The 21,828-nt window shown below is 37.4% G+C and overlaps 1 protein-coding gene across 2 annotated transcripts in view; it reads left to right on the top strand.

Annotated features, from left to right (window-relative positions):
• LOC126336572 (kinase suppressor of Ras 2) overlaps positions 1–21,828 on the top strand; it is a 166,985-nt gene that overhangs the window by 68,683 nt on the left and 76,474 nt on the right. For both annotated transcript variants that reach the window (XM_050000428.1, XM_050000437.1), the window contains exon 12: positions 11,197–11,370. In XM_050000428.1, the coding sequence (XP_049856385.1) occupies positions 11,197–11,370 (174 nt within the window). The remainder of the gene's footprint in view (positions 1–11,196; positions 11,371–21,828) is intronic.

The following is a 21,828-nucleotide window of genomic DNA, read 5'->3' as shown; positions in this document are numbered from 1 at the left end:
ACAACTGCACACCCTGGAGATGTCAGAAATCTTATGTCTTCTTCAGATATTCAGATGAGAAGCTGTATTTCCACCTACAGTGAACATAGGCCAGAAGAATGATAGTCCTTCACATATGTTTAATCAGCATAATGGACTTTGTTTACTTTCAAGGAAAAATTATTGTGCTGCCACATTTTAATAAAAATAAATATGAAACCTGTGCTTATTCACTATGTTACTGCCTGATGCAAGCATCTATGAATTTATTGTCTTTCTCACATCCCCAGTTGAACCTTTCAGTGTTTCAGCAATATTCCATCATTATTATTATTTCTTTCTGTTTGGCATTTGTGGTGTGGATCTCTTGGATCTAAGAACCATGTTTGTGTCTATATTCTACTGTCAGAAACATTACATTCTCTTCAGACCACTCCATTACTCACGTAACTTGTGCCAATAATAAAAGTTCACTCACAGAACCACAGACTATGCTGTCTATGCTGCTGGTGCCAAAGTGATGAAGGTGTGAACTTACTCTGGTGGTTCATTGAAAAACTGACAACCAGTGGAACACAAGTGAGCTCATGTGAACTGAACCAAACTGAATGATGTTCTCTTGTATTTGGCTACTGTTTATATGAGAGGGAATTCTCATTCGCTGATGTTTGTTCACTCTGGTGTAAAGCAGTCATTACAGTTTCATGTCACAAGTTGACAAGGAATGAGACACATTTTCATTATTACAGTTTTTATGATTTTGGAATCCAACCAACCCATTCATAAAGTTTGCGTTGACAGATGTAGTTGCTGTTTACTTGGTGTCTGTTGCTCTTTATGTTGTGCATTGCTATATAGGAAATGTGGCTAATGTATCAAAATTACTGTAAGTTGAAAGCAAACTTATCTATTTCAAAATCTAGACTAAATAAATTTTAAATAAAGGTGGCATGCCACGTCCTGTTAAACTCAAGGTTGCTGAAACAACTATCATTTATTTAGTGTGTGTGTGTGTGTGTGTGTGTGTGTTTGTGTGTGTGTGTGTGTGTGTGTGTGTGTGTGTGTGTAAGACAGGTATTCCATCTTGTTGTCAGTCAGTTCAAGCATTGTTTAATATGAAAGGAAAAACTGATGTTAACAAATAGGAGTAAGTGTAACTGTCAGTATCTTTTATTGAAGTCATTTATGTAGGATCAATTCAGCTTGTGATCAAGTGATGGAAAGAAATTTCAAGTGTCGTAAGATATCATTTTGAAGTAAAAATAAAACTTTCTCATATAGATAACCTACAGCATGAAATAACAATTTAGTACTAGTATTTCTCTAAATTTGTTGTGCCACCACAAACTTGTTTTTCTGTGAAGGTCATCAGTGTTAAATGTACATGTTTATTACTCCAGTATTAAGTCTGAGGATGCAACTTCTCCTCCATAAGCAAGTCTATCCATCTCCCTTTCTTCATTATTTGTTGTAGTTACTAATATTAATTTTTCTGTGCTGGCAGTAACTTAGCTTGTTTTTCTCCACAGTTGTGCCTATGGACATCAGAGGTGGTGTTGGGTTACCATGCATAGAGCCCTCTCTCATTATTTATGTTTTTGTCATTGTATTCTTCTTCACTCAATGTCACAGTCGCAGATGTTCTCTGTAATGAACAGGCCTTACAGCAGAAAGAAAACTGGGAATTTACAATTTAGTGTCCCCCTTATTTTATTTTTGCAGTCATTCCAACTGTTTTTGTAAGTTGGAAATATCCAGTGTAGTCCATTGATTCCCTGCAAGAGGATAAGTTTGTTTTTTCAATATCTGAATTAACTATCTGCAAACATTACAAAAGAACAAGTGTGATCCATTTCTTCTGAATTAAGAGACAACAAGAACCTTCATCAGCTTGGAACAAGAACTAACTTAACATAATGCACATCTGTGTATTGGAGCAGGTTACTCAACAGTGTTGCTAAACTTCCACCAGGACCTGAAGGTGAATTTCTGAACCGAGTATGATGTATGTAGTTCAATTGGTTTTTAGCTGGTACAGTTGTGGAATAACTATATTTAGTTAAAACAAAACTACTAAAGGGCAGGTTTTTTTATATAGGATTTCAATAGATATGCACTGACATAGAAATGGAGCCTGATTGGTATGGATAAGGAATGGTTATATGAAGAGAGTTTCAAAATGAAAGAGCAGAGCAAACCAAATTTTGGTTGTTCTGAATATTTGTTACATAAGGGCTCATTAATGCAGGATTGGAGGATGTCCACAAATCTAGATGGTGTCCATGTGAGTTAACTTGATGGTTGAGAAGAACAGAGTTGGTCAGATGCGATGCGCTGAGCTATCTGCTCAGTTTGAAGGCACGAGTGAGAAAAAGAGAGAGAGAGAGAGAGAGAGAGAGAGAGAGAGAGAGAGAGAGAGAGGCTGTTGTCTGCTCGGTTGCTGAAGTCCAAGAGTGTGTCCAGATTTGACTCCAAATTCCTTGAATGGCCAGCAACCACCCGTGACTTGTTTCTCACGCAACCCATTGGTTAACCTACAGATGCATTGTCTCCTGACACTACGCTTCTTCACATACATCGGCTTTGCGAAAACTTGCGCTTAACTCTTAGTTAAACAGCATACAAAGAAAATTCAGAACAAAATTTTGTACCAAATTACTAAAATTTATCTGTCTCTAGCCATCCTGTATAATCCTTTCCCCTTCCTTGAAGTACAAGGTACACGTTCAGTGGGGCATTGACCCTTGTTGGGCCTCAGACTTGAGAGGGGTATGTTGTTATTGTATTTCTTTATTGTTGCCAGGATGGGACATCGTTATATTTATGTATACCAAACACCCAAACTGTAAGAAAATACTAAACATTCACATTAATCTTCTTTAAGTGAGGCACTTCAAATTGAAACTTTTTTCTTCAGTTTTTTTTTTTTTGTATAAGTTTACTGGCAGACTTAATAATGATGTAGAATTCAGATTACTAACTAGTGGGTTTCCACCACGAAAACAGACTAGTTGTAAGTGACCTCAGAGACATTGATAAAATAAGCGTCTATGCATACTAATAATTCCTTAATTTAAAAAAAAAATGTACACATTATTCCTACTAACAAAATTCCTGTCTGTTAGATATTATGGTTTTCATTAAGAGAAAATGTGCAACTTCCTATAAACACTACTATCCACACTGCACTAATCATCCTCAAGGTAAGTCACTTCATAGCGGATTTCTCGGAGATCTAAAATAAGCACAGTTATGCAGAATTGTGGAAATGGAAGAAACTGTTGTTTGTATCAGTAGAATTTCAAGGAGTTAGTCTGTAGCAACACCAGTCCATATTTAGGTAGGTAAGTGCTTTGCACACAACTGATACGTTAAGATATTAACATTAATTACAATAATACTTGTTGTGTAACACTGGAACTGTTTTATATAAACCTTCAAACTTAGATTTTCTATAACCACATTAACAGTAAAAGTGTCAAAAAAAGTAGCAGTAAACACAATGAGCCTTGTCATATCCCCTTACTATGAAATTTTAACTAGTTCATGAATAAATGAAGTTTATGCCTGTGGCTACATTTCAAGGGGTTATTGATTGACAATGTCTATTGACCTTGCTGTCTACTGGCTGCACCTTCTAAGTTCATCAAGACCTACTTTTATCTAACCCATTAACAGAATTTCCTTGGCAGCATAGTATTCACATCATTATGAATTGCTGATTAATTACAGAAATGCTCCTTACTAATTAATAGAGGCGCCTCTTTGTGTTATAAATTTTTGCCAGGTTTGGTCACTTTTAAAAAAGCTGTTTTGGTATGTTTTCACTATTCTTATATCTTTTATCAATAATTTTGCTAAATTTTATTTTCAGCAATAAAAGCGAAAGCAAAAATTGAACGCAAATTCACAATGAATCATATTTTATTTTTACGTAAATTCAAAAAGCGTGAAAATTATGCATCTGGTGAAAACGGCATATATCGAAGCATGAGTGTTTGTAAACATTTATCTTACCACTTTAATAAGTAGGGCCTAGCCTATGTACAGAATCTGCAAATCAATCTGAGAAAGACAGGGAAACCATGACCTCCATTTACTGGGAGTTGGAGCTTTTCTGCTGCCAGACATTATATTACAGGATGTTGAAAATGTTTATCAACTTTACTGACTGGAATCGACAAAGCATGCACTGCAGCTTCCACAAAATGCCCATACTCTTATTTCAGAGAAAGTAGGATAGTTCTCTGCAAGAACTAGCAATTAAATCCCTAAACACTGTGTATGGTTCAAAATGTTCCTTTAAAATCTCTCGTAGAATAGGAATTTACTCAATTAGTTGAGAGATTTCAACAATGAGTCACCTTTCAGTATGTTTCTTGGATCAAACAATTTACTGACCCTGTATGAAGTGGTTCAGTTTTATCAGGCTTCTCTACCTCCAGTTTAGAACAGAGATGGTAAATGTACTTTGATTTGCTTCGGCAGTGTATTAACTTATCTTAGGCTGTCTTGGGAGGGGAAGGGGGCAGGGTGAGGGAAGGGATGCATCCTGTAGTAATTTAAAGCTCTTTCAAAGCTCACTAAACTTCAATCGTAGAACACAAATTCTCTCTAATGGCGGTAGCAAACTGTAATATTTTGAGCAATGCTCAATAAGAAAAATAGCAATGTACTGATTTTTGTACTATATTAGGGGTCAACTTTTTAAAATAGTCCACACTCTTCTCTTAAACAGTTTCAACAAATTCTACTGTTTCATCCAGACATTCTACAAGGTACTTGATGATTTTAAACTGAAGTTCCACCTAGTGATGACGGGACTTGTGAAAAGTGTAGCTTTTGTGGGTTCACCTTCATATTTCAGATTTAAGAATTGAATGTATGCATGCTATTTATTTCGGATATTAAAGATAGATGGCTTTTGCGTGCTCAACACAATGGTTCAAATCATTGACTCCTGTGGTTCTCACACTGCCTGCCAAATTTAATTTATGGACCCAGCACTGCATGTGTTCTAACGGTGCTGGAACCAAAAGGACCAAACCGCTTAGGTCATTTGTCCCTAGACTTACATACTACTTAAACTAACTTATTCTAAGAAACACACACACACACACACACACACACACACACACACACACACACAATGGAGGACTCCAACTTCCGATGGGAGGGGCTGTGCAGTCCGTGACATGGTGCCTCAAACTGCGAGGCTAGCAGGAGAGTAATAGGAGGTAGAATAGATTGCAGCATGAAAACTAAACTGAAAGAATGCTATGACTGCCTCAGACTCTGTGGTCACTAATCCACAACTCGTAAGCCAGGAGTTCCTGGAGGAGCAGTTAAACCTCTATGAAACTACAACCATTTTGTTAGAGAAACAATGTGGCTGTTGCAGTAAAGTCTTGGAAGTACAAAATAAATGTCACATCTGTCAAATTACAACTGTTTAACAGGTCAGTAATGAAACTTTTCGTAAAGACAGTGTCGCAGAATAATCACTGTAATCTTGAAGTACTCATACAAAGATCTCTCTACCCAAGATATGAAATAAATTAACCATCTATCTTAACCTTACCGCATTTATATTCCTGTCCACACATTTACCATCTCTAAAAATTATAATTAAGATCAGTTGCAGAAAATTCCCTTGAATATTTTTCATTTAAAATTATTATCATAACTTGGAAATTAACTTACCACATTTGACTATTGGCTCAAGTAATGCACAACAACAATGCACACTACATGACACTAGATTGTATGACGACTCCCTAGCAGGAGACTCACTATTAGCCCTCACAGGTCTCTAAATGATTCACTACCAGTCACCTCTGCAGCTCCTCCTATTTATGGCCTTGTAGCAGGAATTTTGTGCCCTTGAAATGAATAGACAAAAGGTTCAAATGGACTTACCAGACAGACACATGGAAGGCAGCAGTAGCAGTGGATGTGGGTGGCTGTGGGGCTGCTGGCACAGGACACTCGCATGGAGGCAACACTGATCTGGTGATGGCTGGCGGCTTTGCAGTGTTAGACCCAAGAATTGAAACCAGGACCCTTGTGCAGGACAGTACAACTACAAGGGTATTATGGGCCAGATATCACAAAACTATCACAGAGAAAAGTGCAAATGCGGACGCAGTCCAGGCTACACAGTCATCACGCTGCATCACCCACGGTGCAGTAACAGTGGCAACATGGCACTCAAACTCCTCACTGACCTCAAGGCATTAAATGTGAAACAAATTTATAATTGCTTCCCTTCAGACTGAAAAGTCGAGTTTGATAGAAGTCTGGCCTTCGATAATTTAAGATTACAACTGGCTGAAGAGGATATTTCTGTGTCTTAAAGCTCTGATGCTGTTGTTGTGGTCTTCAGTCCTGAGACTGGTTTGAAGCAGCTCTACATGCTACTCTATCCTGTGCAAGCTTCTTCATCTCCCAGTACCTACTGCAACCTACATCCTTCTGAATCTGCGCAGTGAATTATTTCTTGGGCTCCCTGTACGATTTTTACCCTCCACGCTGCCCTCCAATACTAAATTGGTGATCCCTTGATGCCTCAGAACATGTCCTACCAACTGATCCCTTCTTCTGGTCAAGTTGTGCCACAAACTTCTCCACAATTCTATTCAATACTTTCTCATTAGTTATGTGATCTACCCATCTAATCTTCAGCAGTCTTCTGTAGCACCACATTTCGAAAGCTTCTATTCTCTTCTTGTCCAAACTATTTATCGTTCACGTTTCACTTCCATACAAATACTTTCAGAAACGACTTCCTGACACTTAAATCTATATTTGATGTTAACAAATTTCTCTTCTTCAGAAACACTTGCCTTGCCACTGCCAGTCTACATTTTATATCCTCTCTACTTTGACCATCATCAGTTATTTTGCTCCCCAAACAGCAAAACTGATTTACTACTTTAAGTGTCTCATTTCCTAATCTAATACCCTCAGCATCACCAGACTTAATCTGACTACATTTCATTATCATCATTTTGCTTTTGTTGATGATCATCTTATATACTACTCTCAAGACACTGTCCATTCCATTCAACTGCTCTTCCAAGTCCTTTGCTGTCTGACAGAATTACGATGTCATCGGCGAACCTCGAAGTTTTTATTTCTTCTCTATGGATTTTAATACCTACTCCGAATTTTTCTTTTGTTTCCTTTACTGCTTGCTCAATATACAGATTGAATAACATTGGGGAGAGACCACAGCCCTGTCTCACTCCCTTCCCAACCACTGCTTCCCTTTCATGTCCCTCGACTCCTATAACTGCCATCTGGTTTCTGTACAAATTGTAAATAGCCTTTCGCTCCCTGTGTTTTACTCCTGCCACCTTTAGAATTTGAAAGAGATTATTCCAGTCAACATTGTCAAAAGCTTTCTCTAAGTCTACAAATGCTAGAAACATAGGTTTGCCTTTCCTTAATCTAGCTTCTAAGATAAGTCGTAGGGTCAGTATTGACTAACGTGTTCCAACATTTCTACAGAATCCAAACTGATCTTCCCCGAGGTCAGCTTCTACCAGTTTTTCCAGTTGTCTGTAAAGTATTCGCGTTAGTATTTTGCAGCTGTGACTTATTAAACTGATAGTTCAGTAATTTTCACATCTGTCAACACCTGCTTTCTTTGGCATTGGAATTATTATATTCTTCTTGAAGTCTGAGGGTATTTCGCCTGTCTCATTCATCTTGCTCACCAGATGGTAGAGTTTTGTCAGGACTGGCTCACCCAGTGCCGTCAGTAGTTCCAAAGGAATGTTGTCTACTCCCGGGGCCTTGTATCGACTCAGGTCTTTCAGTGCTCTGTCAAGCTCTTCACGCAGTATAGTATCTCCCATTTCATCTTCATCTACATCCTCTTCCATTTCCATAATATTGTCCTGAAGTACATCGCCCTTGTATAGACCTTCTATGTACTCCATCCACCTTTCTGCTTTCTCTTCTTCGCTTAGAACTGGGTTTCCATCTGAGCTCTTGATATTCATACAAGTGGTTCTCTTTTCTCCAAAGGTCTCTTTAATTTTCCTGTAGGCAGTATCTTTCTTACCCCTAGTGAGATAAGCCTCTACATCCTTACACTTGTCCTCTAGCCATCCCTGCTTAGCCATTTTGCACCTCCTGTTGATCTCGTTTTTGAGACGTTTGTATTCCTTTTTGCCTGCTTTATTTACTGCATTTTTATATTTTCTCCTTTCATCAATTAAATTCAATGTTTCTTCTGTTACCCAAGGATTTTCATTAGCCCTCGTCTTTTTACCTACTTGATCCTCTGCAGCCTTCACTACTACATCCCTCAAAGCTACCCGTTCTTCTTCTACTCTATTTTTTTCCCCCATTCCTGTCAATTGTTCCCTTATGCTCTCCCTGAAACTCTGTACAACCTCTGGTTCTTTCAGTTTATCCAGGTCCCATCTCCTTAAATTCCCACCATTTTGCAGTTGCTTCCGTTTTAATCTACAGGTCATAACCAATAGATTGTGGTCAGAGTCCACATCTGCCCCTGAAAATGTCTTACAATTTAAAACCTGGTTCCTAAATCTCTGTCTAACCATTATATAATCTATCTGATACCTTTTAGTATCTCCAGGGTTCTTCCATGTATACAGCCTTCTTTTATAATTCTTGTACCAAGTGTTAGCTATGATTAAGTTGTGCTCTGTGCAAAATTCTACCAGGCGGCTTCCTCTTTCATTTCTTAGCCCCAATCCATATTCACGTACTACATTTCCTTCTCTCCCTTTTCGTACTACTGAATTCCAGTGTTTCTGTTCACTTCTATTGGAGTGGTTTTATTTCTGTCACTTGACTTCAGATTTTCCATAAGTCAACTCAAAAAGCTCTCTGGGTGAATGCTGTAAGAAGGAACGATTATAAATGGGCAAGATATAGCCAAATATGTTCTCAGCCTTTTGGAGAAGAGTACAGAGATCGAACATTAGTTTTGTGAGCCTGTATAAGGCAAAATGCATGGTTATGAATAAGCATTTAACACCAGAAAAATATCTAAAAAGTCTTTCCTCGCACTGTTATTCATGATTGGATTGTAATATTTTCTATTTAAAATGACTGTTGCACCCACATGACAAATTATGAATGTGGATAGTAGTCTGGTAATGTTTTAGGGCATTTAATGTGGCAGCAGCAGCTTCAAAGCAACATACAGCCTAAGTCTGTAGTGTCATCTCCTCTTATCAAAATACAAGGTTGCCCATTTACTTACAAAGATGAAAGCTGAAACAGAGACTTGTTCCCAATATTTTAAAGAAAATAATAGTGGAAAGTTGTAATCAACTGGTTGTTGTTAATGAAGAAAATTCCACAAATACCACATTGTGGTTGAGTTGCATATGCACCCCTAGTGTGGCCAAATATGCCTGGAAGATAGCCAAGAAAGTTCAACTATTTGATTGACATTATTTCACTAGGCTACGTTTTCAATTATTTTATTGGCTCTACTTGTTTTGTCATTCTAAAGTGCATCCATAGAAATACACACACACACACACACACACACACACACACACACACACACACACACACACACGTGTACATGCGTTTTGTTTGAATGGTTGTAGCAATTTTGCAGTCTCATTATGGAGACATGGAAACCTGAAGAAAAGAGGAAAGTAATGTAGACATTCTGGACAGTCTTAGCATTAAAGGAATTGTCTTTAAAATGGGAATTGCTTTGCAGGTCAGCCAGTTAAACAATTAAAATGAGAGTGTGTAATGTTACCACCTAGCAAATACATACATAGGAAAAAATGAGATTTTATTATGCTAAGTGTAATAAAAATAACTCTGCTATGATGATTTTCTCCAGATAATTATGCATCGTAAAACTTATTTGAATGCTTATGTTCTTGAACATCTTTGTTACTTCATCTAATATTGTCCCTATATATGGTATCACTGCATATCTAGACTGCTCATTTAAATGTTCTTTATCTGTTGTGGTGTGGAACTGTGAGGTTTTGCTTGTGTTTCCATATGTGTAATTTCCTAACCACTTTAAGTATTGTCCAACTGTTTCAAGAAGAAACTGAGAACTGTCACACAGGGGAATCTCTGGTGCTGAACCATTACATTTCTGTTCAAACAATGTTGGAAAAAAAGGTGTGCAATGTTCACTGGCTAATCATAAACATAATTCACAAACTTTCAGAGATATCAAAGGTTTCAGCCTAGTTGGCTATGAAATTGTTCATAGTGGAACAAAAATAGTGCCAAGAGGAAGAAGCAGGCAAAAAGTTCAAACTTTGCCAACTAGATCTTGATGAAGTGTTGCAACATGTAACCACTGTGGTTGAATGTTTAGCCTGGTATTATGTCAGGATGTCATTCAAATGCTTTGTGGAATACATCCAAGGGAGTTTGTTTGGTATATGACTAAGCATCAGCATAGTCTTCACAACAGACAGCTATTTTGTGATATCAGATTGTGTCTCATCCTTTGTATATTCATCCAACTTGCCATAAACGGGAACAGTTCTTCAATAGCCAAGGTGGGGAGTTCTTCCATCTAGTCATCCATCAGTAGAGGTAATATCTCTTTGTAGCATAATAGTGGATAATGATCAAATCTGAAACACACTCTTGGCTTTAAGAATATTCTTTCATGCTAATAACAAGATTGTTGTGATCACTTCTTCACTAACTGAAAGCAGTTGATTTACATCAATATGTTCAAAATAGGGGATGAACATTCATAATTTCATAAAGAAAAAGAAGGAAAAAACAGGTGAAACTTCTTCTATAAAAAATTACATAGGTATAGAATGTTCATTAGTTATTGTGTGCAGGCTGCCTGTGATGATGATGTTTTTCTCACTGTGTACTAATATACACAGTACAAATGTTATGAACTATTTAAGTCTCAAAAGTATCCTCTATGGTACGAATCAACACACCAGGAGGAAGAACCCAGAGGATAAAACAAATTTGTTAGGAATGCTACTTTTACGAGACCTGGAAATATATAATGCATACAAACTACTGTTTGTTCTCACCACATTAAAAATGGAAGATCTGGTTCCAGACCTCCCATTATTCTCGATCAAGTGGTACCTAGATGGTACAGAACAAAGGAGGAGGATAGTATTTTGTCATCAGCTGTATATTTAGAAACTTTGTTTTGTGATTTCCATCTAACATAATACAGTATCATAAAAGAAACTTTTTTTTCCATTTCAGCTTTCAATGAGGGAGTGGGATATCCCATTTGATGAATTGAAGATGGGTGAGCCAATTGGTACTGGAAGGTTTGGAACTGTGTACCGTGGGAACTGGCATGGTGACGTGGCCATTAAGGTTCTCAACACACACCACCTGGATGATGAGAAGACACTTGAGGCCTTCAAGCTTGAGGTGATCTTCTTCTCTGGCCTCCATGGACTGTTCATCCAGCTAGAGCAGGGAGCATTATGACGCTAAAAGGCTCGTGCAAATTACTGCTTCACCAGGTTAGCCGTTCACTGAGAAACTGTCCACAAAACTGAAAGCTGCATTACAGCTGATGTAACTGTCTTTAAGATTAAGTATCATTGTGACAGATGTATGAAAAAGGAAATTTTATAACTAGTTGAGACAGAATTTGAAGTTTCCATTCTAACATCTGATTGCACACAAAATGAACAGAACATAAGTGCAAAACATTATCACAAATCTGCATGTCATGGGCTCAGGTGTGGAACTTACCACGAATTACTTTTCCAGTTACCTATATATCGCTGGTTGCTGTTTTGAAATATCTTGTTGTATTGGCTGCTCATGAGATAAAAGCAAAACATTTAGTTGCACATTTGATATTGTGAATCCTTAAGGTTTGATTCATGGAGATGGTAATAAAGAAGATACATTTATCATGATGGCTTTTTGGATCCAAGTAGTAGTTTCATAATCTTCTGGAAGACCGTTGGCAAAATGCATTGGATTGTAATGTAATTGAACTTTTTTATAAATTTCAGGTAGGTAAAATGAGATTTCAGTCACTTGCTGTTAGAAACACTTGAAAGAAGAAAAAACTGTTAAACACTTATGTGTGTATCTTTGCACATTTAGTCTGAATAACACTTCCTGAGGGTGAAGTGTTGACCAACCATTCTGTCTCCTTGTAGGTTTACAATTTTGTGTGTTAAAATTTCCTTTCAGAAATTCAGCAGATAACATTATAATATTAAGTTACTTTTTCATCAAAACTTAGTTTATGCAGAAACTGTACTCTCTCTTTTCTAACGTTGTAGATCTTAGTTTTGTCGCTGTTTACGGGCTTAAATTTTAGCAGTCCAAAGCAGCAGCAAGCCACTAAAACAGCAAGCCACAGAAACTCATTAGACCAACATACTTTTTGTAGCTAGCAACTATATGTGATGTAATACTGATCTGTGTCACAGTGTTGTATATACGAGGTATATTCGAAACAAATTCCAGAACTTTGTCCACAAAATTTTTCTGTGTACATCTTTTACTTATTGTGCATGGTCTCCTTCGAAATACTCTCCTCCACAATTGATACACCGATCCAACTCCATTTCTACTTCCGAAAGAAGTCATGGTACTCCTTTTACTTGATTGCACGAACCACTGTCTGCAATTTTTCTTTTATCTTGTCTATTGTTGCGTGTCTTCATCATTTTAATGGGGGTGTAAAAAGTCCAATGGTCCAGGTATGGAGAATGCAGAGGATGAGACAGCATAGTGATTCTGTTTTTTGTGCAATAGTCACACACCAACAGGGATGAATGTGCATATGCATTATCGTGATGCAAGAGTCATGTATTACCTCACCACATTTCAGGCCATCTCCTCCTAACATTTTCACGCAGATGTCGCAACATGTTCCAATAGTACCTTTGATTAACAGTTTGTCTCTGTGGCACGAATTCAGGATGAAATAATCCTTTAAAGTCAAAGAAAACTGTCTGCATGGCTTTGACATTTGACCTGACCAGACGAGCCCCCTTTTTTTTTTTTCTTGGAGAACCTTTCCAGACCCATTGTGGAGAGTGAACATTGGCCTCAACAACATAACCATAGACCCACATCTCATCACCAGTTATGATTCTCTTAGGGAACATTTCATTCTCATTTATGTGATTCAGAAGCTCTTCACATATTCCAAGATGAAGGTCCTTGTGATCTTGACTCGTGAGCCATGGGACAAACTTCCAAAATTAAAAAGGAAAGCAGAAGAAACTATTAGATTCTTCTGAAAAAGGAATGAAATATCACAAACTTCTAATACAATTTTACATATGTACACTATGTGATCAAAAGAATTCGGACACCTGGCTGAAAATACTTAAAAGTTTGTTGTGCCTTCCATCAGTAATGACGGAATTCATTATGGTGTTGGCCCACCCATAGCCTTGATGACAGCTTCCACTCTCGTAGGCATACATTCAAGTCAGGTGCTGGGAGGTTTCTTGCAAAAATAGCAGCTCATTCTTCATGGAGTGCTTCACTGAGGAGAGGTATCAAAATAGGTCAGTGAGGCCTGGCACAAAGGCAGTGTTCCAAAACATCCCAAAAGTTTTCTATAGGATTCGGGTCAGAACTCTGTGCGTGCCAGTCCATTACAGGGATGTTATTGTCATGTCATGTCAGTACAGGCCGTGTATTATGAACAGGTACTCGATTGAGTTGAAAGGTGCAGTCGCCATCCTCGAATTGCTCTTCAACAGTGGGAAGCAAGAAGGTGCTTAAAACATCAATGAAGGCCTGTGCTATGATAGTGCCATGCAGAACAAGCCCCTACTTGAAAAACACGACTGCACCATAACACCACCACCTCCGAATTTTACTGTTGCCTCTACACACACTGGCAGATGTTCATCAAGCATTTGCCATACTCACACCCTGGCATCAGATTGCCATATTGTGTACCATGATTTACCATTCCACACAATATTTTTCCACTGTTTAATCATCCAATGTGTACACTTCTTACACCAAGTGAGGCGTCATTTGGCATTTACCAGCATTATGTGTCGCTTATGAGCAACTGCTCGACCATGAAATCCAAGTTTTCTCACCTTCCACCTGTCATAGTACTTGCAGTGGATCCTGATGCGGTTTGGAATTCCTGTGTGATGGTTTGTATAGATGTCTGCTGTTACACATTACGACCCTCTTCAACTGTCAGTGCTCTCTGTCAGTCAACAGATGAGGTCAGCCTGTATGCTTTTGTGTGAGTGAATAAGCATCAGCAAAATGCTAGTTGCTAAAGTGTTCATCTTCACAATAATCTGATCCCAAATTGACTCTTAAAATGTTAAGAAAGTACTGAGCTAAGATTTTCTCTTAAGTTTTTGGTCCTAGATAAGAATTTTCTTGTGGAGACACACTTTTTGCTTCAGTGCTTTAGTTTTTTTATCTATTGCATCAAAGAATCCACATTTGTTTCCATTTGTTCTTCCTAGTGGTGTGTGTGTGTGTGTGTGTGTGTGTGTGTGTGTGTGTGCGCGTGCGCGCTTGCTCACAAATTCACAGACTGCTATCAGTTTTGGTTTAGATCAATATTCAGTACTTATTATTGTGCTTTGCACTTTCTTCTTCGTTTTGAGTAATTCAGAGTTGCTATAGTTAATGTTATCTTCACTACCTATTGTGGCTACAGCCCTTGTGAAAACTTACTGTGTTATCTTCCACCCCCCTCTTCCAATGTGACATTAACAATTACCAAGATATTTACGATGAGTGTCACCTGTGAAATTATATTTTCAATCAGATAATGTGCAAGTATTTAGTTTTGTGTGTATATTTATGAAATCAAACCTGAAGCTTTCAATTAGAGAGAAAAAAAAAGTCAGAAAGAGACTGCCTGCTATTTGAACATAGTGTGGTTAATGTGAAAGTTAAATTGAGAAGTGCAAGTCATTGTACGTAATTATCTACTTTCCTGGGTCGGGGGAATCCAAAGAATAGTAATGTGCAGTGGATTAAAGTGGAACAAAAAATTGCCCTCGCAGTGTTTCTGCAGCATTAATTTCGATGAGTGTGTTTTTTTAAGTCTGATAAATGTTGTGACAATCAAGTTAATCTGTCATTCACCTATTCTGTTTTAAGAATTCGGATCTTTAGTACAATATTCTGTGATGTTAGAGATGGTTGGTGTACAGTCACAGAACCCCCAGGTAATGGTAGGTTAATTGTGGTTAGAGCAGCATTTGTTATGAGCTTGACAACAGTGTATTCATTCTGTACTGATTTTCACTTTGAGCAACTTTTTATGCACTTTCTAAGCAAATTTTGGAAGTAAACCCATTTAAAGAGTCATAATTAAGTACAGGTCAGAAATAAATCTGAATAATCTGGCACAAAATAGGATAAAAATCACCATAGACACAATTTCCATTGATCTCTAACTTACTTGACCAGAGACTTATGGTTGTGACTTGTATATTATATTTTTCTCTTCAAGCCAGATAACTGTAAATACTACAGCAATTTGTTTCTTTATTTTTATGTTACCATGACATTAACATTCTAATAAAACACCTAAGGAGTGTAATATTAAAGAGGCTGTATACTGTTGCAGATGTATGAATGTAAATGGGCTGTTTACCAACAACAGCAACACTCCCATATTTTAGCTCATGAAGAAGTTTATTTTAAAATTTAACTTTTCTCAAATCATTGACTATTCAGTCTTACTGCTTTTGTTTTCTCCATTTGTATTCCACTAGTGAATCTTTTCCACAACTATAAAATGTTAGTCAGCGGTACCAAATTTACATCTCCCTTCTAAAAGGTGCCATTTTTAAGCATGGGTTCTTGGGAGATACTTAAGAACATGCATGATGCCATATAATGTTAAGCATGTTATGTGTAAAAACTAATTGATGTTTTAAAGCTGTATTTTATACCTAGATGTGTTAAATATATCAACTTGTATAGTGTTTAAAAGTAGTACCATGCTCATTGCTTACCATCTTTTGTTATTTTTTAGAAAACAAAAATAATATTGTATAGTTTTGTGGACATTTTAAAACCAGTTGTATTTAGCTGCAGTGTCAGAATCTTGTATAATTCTTTGTTTATTTAAGTACAGAAATTGGGTGTATTGTGCAATTTGGTTGTTATGCATTGCTTGTGTGATTACATGGATGGGTGGTCATGCATGCAACACACACACACACACACACACACACACACACACACACACACACACACACACACACTGAGCCTTTGTGTTCTTTCATTTTGTGTGCTTTACTGTTGCTTAAATGATTATTCGTTCCCTTATTATGTTGTTTCTAGCAACATTCTGTGGACATATTATGAAAATAAACGAAAAACTAATTACGTAAAAATTATGTGCCACTATTAAGTGGAAAAATAACCATGTGCATTAATTATTTGTAAGAAGGGCTCAATGAAAGACATGCCATTCTATTTCATAAAAAATGTGTGTTGATGTTACTGAACAGTCAGCTATCAGAATACATTTTTAGTGGCTAACCTGAGAGTAGCAGTTAGATTCGCTTCACTAACTGAACATGTAGTATTTATATATAGTCAGTTTACATATTGTGATGCAGCACAGAATTTATGCTTGTCTCATCTTTGTAAGAGAGCATGCTTTAAAAGTCTTTTGCTATAGCTTTACTACTCACCGGGTGAAAAGTAAGTATAGCATTTCTGTGTAACAGCTTGCAAATTTCATTGCAGTTGGTGTCTCTGTATTAGGATTAGACATAGTTAAATAGACTTCATGTAGAAAGAATAACATGGCATGTTGTCCTCACATTGGTGGAGCACTGCCGTCTTCACACTTCTTTTTATTTTGATGAGTTTCTTCCTTGGTAATTATAATTGATGGAAATGAGTGAGACATTTAGTTGGAAGGGTAAAGTAAACATGTTTGGAAGTATCTGGAATGCATAATGATTTTTGGTATCAAATGGGATGCTTGTTCTCGCTTTGAGAAATGGGGATATGCAGGGGATATTAAACAGCATGAGCAACTAACCTCTGGTGACCCCTTTATTTAATTTTTTATTTGATCATTAAGAAAAAAATGTAACTCTGTCTACCATTATGATTAACCCGTAAAGAAATAAAACTGAGTACACCAAGGAACCTGAAGCACATGGATATTCATATTAGATGCTGATGAGTGGCCTAATTCCCCATCAAATAAATATTCTCCACTACCACCTTTCAAGCAGTGGTATCAGACAGTAATACTTTATCGTCATTATCCTACTGTTCTGTCATTAAATAGAAGTTCTTAATTAAACCTATAAATGAATTGTTAAACTGTGTAAATAGCTAGTTGCAAACACAAATGTACAAGGGAGTACCCGAAAGGAACTGAACTTACTTTTTGTCGTGCAGAGCTTTTGTAGTAATGTTTTTTGCTGCTAGGAGGCTATAGAATAAACATTCCAGAGTCAGAAAACTGATTGGCATTGCTGAACCAGCCCAGTAGTGGTTTCCGCATAGTTTATAGTGTGATTGTCATTTTTGTAATGGCTGATTTTCATGAACAGCAAGTGGCAATGAAATACTGCTTTCTGTTTGGGACAAGTGTAACATAAACTCTTGAAATGTTAAAAACGGCATACAAGGATGATGCTGTGTGGAAAACTAAAGTGTTTGAATGGTTTTTGCATTTCAAAAATGATGAAAAATCAGTTGATGACAAATCTCATTCTGGTTGTCCATCCACAGCCCGAACATACGAAAATGTTGAAAATATTTGTGCAATGATCCATTGAAGAAATTGTGGAGCTGTTGGGATTGACTTGGAGTTCAATGCAATGAGTTGTCCATTCAGAGTTTGTTTTCAGGATCAGACAGTTAACTAGGCTTTCTTCTTAAAAATGTCGAAAACAGTGTGCAGCAGAATTGGCCTGATTTGTGGCAGTCAGGTGACAATACTGTCTGTGAGACCATACTTGACCAAAAATGGTATGATCCCAAATTCTCATCCCTGATACTCACCCATCCTTCCCATAGGTATTTTTTTTTTTTTTTTTAGACTGAAAGATGTGAAAAGCAAGTTTTTGCTGATGTTGCTGAGGTGAGAAAGAAAATGATAGAGGCTGTCAGGCATCACAAAAGATGAAGTTAAACAATGTTTTACAAAATGGAATAAAATATTACACGTATTAGTGCAAGCTCAGGAGGTTGAAGGTGTGTGCTGAAAATGTGAACAAATCAATTAAAAGGCTTGATATCTTTTGGGTACCCACTCGTATATGATGGCATGAATTAGGCATTTATTTATGTTATAGGCTAAATACAAAATGATTCAGCATCGTCTTCTAAATTGCATTGTTTTCTCTCACCATTTTTTACAAAAAAGCCCTGACCTCAGTCTTTCTGGTTTTGCTTTAGTGTTTCTTCACTTGTGTTTTTGGTTCTGACTACTTTTGATAGCACATTTTTTCAAGTTTTTCTCAGTGTTTGTCACATCTACATTCACTCATATTTCAGGAAGCCACTGACTATTCTGCGGCAAAATCTAATTCTAATTGCACTAGAATTCTCATTCAGTATTCTCTCTCTCTCTCTCTCTCTCTCTCTCTCTCTCTCTCTCTCTCTCTAAGCCTAGGTGAAAAATATCTTGAATGATTCATTTTGTTCTATAGTGAAATCTCATTATAATGGTATTAGCACACATTTGTTTGGATATAACAACAACTTGGTGCTTGCCAATGATGAATTAAGTGAGGTAGGCAAAAGAGCACAAAAATATGGAAATGTACAGTAAACTGGTATCGCAGCATATGTGTAGCTAGCATGTACAATTTTCCTTCCTAGTAGGGTTCAATGCTTCTGAAGTCCATGACATTCAGTCATGCCCACTAGTGAGCACCTCTAGGAGCTCCATCATTGTAAGGTGAATACATGTTTGGCATACCTAGGATTCCTGAAGTTGGGATATATGAGTGCCGACTTTTGCAACCACTGTACAGAATGGCAGTGAAACATTGTATGTCACAGGGAATGGGGATCTTTGCTTTACCATCCAGATCATCATCTATTAAAATAAAAATCAGTCTCGTAGTATGCTGTGCGCAAATTGGATGGATGACTGTTGAGGCAAAACAGTTGTTACCAGGCAGCCTCAATTGTATTAGGTCAATCCAGGTAATGTGTAGCTTTATGTGGATTGACCTATATTTCTTTAACTATTTGAGGGACAGCATCACTATAGTATGGGTGATCCATTGATCAACATTTACTCAACCAACCAAAAGATTTTTGGCGGATAGTCCTGTCTGAACTAAGAGTCTTAAGAAAGCAGTGGATAGTAAGAACATTAACTTTTTCACAGAATCCTTTGTGAAAAAAAAGACAGAGAGGAGCTTTAACATTTAAATCCATAGAAAGACTTAGAAATTGTCCATCAATCAAAGAAACATTTACTTTTGTGCAAGGTATGCAAGATACAAGATGCAAAAATGGTGTTAACTGCCCTATTTAACTGAGCTTCATAAGGTAACTTCAGTCTAGATGGTTGCTGTTTGTGGAAATCTCATGAGATAGGCTTTCAGGAACTGAAGGTGAATGAGAACGTGGAGTAAAAAGTCCAGGAATTTCAATTATTGTTGTAAATATTTAAAATATTAAGAAGAGAGTAAATGGTGATGTTGATAAAGCAGCTGTATTTGTAATGATGTGTAATTCACAAATGTTGCCAGAACACTTTAAGACTAGTTTTCTAGTGGAACAATGGCTATGTGCCCACCCCACTGTTCATGTAAACTGCTCTGGAAATCAGTCTTGTTATACTGAAATGTATCAGGTTATTAAGTCACTAGTATTTGCACCATGTTTTGTTGCAGTGACCTTACCACAGACTAATAATGAAAGCTGGAACAAACATTTGTTGCTGGAAGTTCTGCAAATATTCACTTGCCCCAAAGTGTGTCAAAAAAGACAAATAATGTAAAATTAGCAAATTGCATCAGACCAACACAGAGAGCGAGAGAGAGCGAGAGAGAATTTTACACCAAAAATAAGGCGTAAACTGTCAGACCAAACAAAATACATTATCTGATTCATCAGAAGAGGAGACCTCCTGCCCCTTCTCAGCAATGTAATAGGTGGATTTAGGTCACATATGGAGGAACTGAGACTTTTTAACACACAAGAAATATTTTGCATTTGTCTTTTCTGTTAATGTTTGTCCTCGACCGAAAGCAGGTCCTCAGTGAACAGAGTAAGTGGGAGAATGGTTCATCTTCATTCAGGATTTATGTCATCCCTTCTCTTCATCACTAACTTGCAAAAAGTTGCTGTCATAGTGCATTTGCCAAATAGGATTATTATATGTGTCCTCAGTTTGCCATCACACAATGCCTTTCATTGAAGAAGCATTGTCTGATACTTTAAACCATTCCAAACCTGTTCATCTTGTACAAAGACTTAAGTTCACCAACTTGATGTGGCACTCTGCAAACAGTCTGCCCTAGTGATCATCTGTCTTATTATCATAGAATGTTTTTGAACGTAAGGTAGAGGACGCCACTCAACACTGCTGTGGGTTTGATAACCTCCTTTGATCTCGTGACATGCTCTCTATATCTTGCATACAATTGCTAGTGGAAAGTGGGTGAAGATCTGCACTTCTTTATCAATTCTTGCACTTCTTTCTCAATTCTTGATCCCAGTAAAACTGCAAAACGAAGCAAAATGCATGAGATAGTTGCCTAGGGTTGTGCTCAAGAGGAAAAAATGATCATCTACAACAAATTTGCTTCATTGCAGAATTGCAGTGGTGTCAGGGAATGGGTAGATCACATTATCTATTCACCACCCTCTTAAAGCAGCCATCTAATAATTGTCAGGTCAACCATAAAGGCACTGTGTTCTCTGGTGTTGGGATGAGTGGGGCTCTGCATTGACTCAAGAACTTACCTGTGAGAACTTCGCAGCTTTTTAGGAGCCAAGGGTTAAATGTCAAAGAGCTATAAAGGAGAGCAAGAAGAAATTGTGACAACAGTTCCTGAATTTATTAACATTTCTTCTAAACCCTCTCAAGTATGGAAGGTCATCATGTGGTTATCGGGGAGAGGTGCTACAAGAGAAGTTAATTCTTTAATGAGGAGTGGGATTTTCATGAGCAGCATTGAAGAGATTGCCCAGATCTTAGGGAAGCACTCTGCTCAAATTACTGCCAGCTAGTTTCTTGCTTTTCAGTTTTACTATGGGAATTTGTTTCACAGTTATAAAGTTTGACTTTTTTTTTTTTTTTTTTTTTTTTTTTTTTTTTTTTTTTTTTTTTTTGCCATGTGTGAACCATATTTGTGCTTGTCTGCAGGATTTGACACAATGTTAGGTCACAACAATATCCATTACAGCATATGCCAGCACCTCTGAAAATTCTAAGGATATCTTACTGTTAAGTTTAGTAAGGGTGGCAGTATTGGAGACATTACAATTTCCCTGCTATGGGAGGAAGCTATTTTAATTCTCATCGTCAGGCTTGGGAAGGACAAAACATGCCACATGACAAATCATATGCTGCCCTCATTAACTGTGCCTGAAAGATGCCGTCATGATTGATCAACTGCTACCTGGTCTGGAACTTCAGTCCAGACAGCTTCTTAATTAATTTCATTGTGGGTTCATATCACTCAGCTGCTGAAAACCCTAATCTGCTTTAGGTGGTTACATAACTGTTATTCTTATGCAGGCATTATCGAATAGGTGAAGGAGGTAAAGTGCACTGCCCTTGTCACCACTGTCTCTTCTGTTAATTGTGTGTGGTAAGGCGTGTAGACTGAACAACAGTGCTTAATAATAGGTTAATACTAATATTGTAGAAGCTGAGTAATATACGTCCGTTTCAGAGCTTTATTGCTCCAT

Source organism: Schistocerca gregaria, chromosome 1 (genome assembly GCF_023897955.1).
Source record: "Schistocerca gregaria isolate iqSchGreg1 chromosome 1, iqSchGreg1.2, whole genome shotgun sequence".
Classification (NCBI taxonomy): Eukaryota; Metazoa; Arthropoda; class Insecta; order Orthoptera; family Acrididae; genus Schistocerca; species Schistocerca gregaria.
This window is presented reverse-complemented; position numbering and strand designations above follow the sequence as displayed.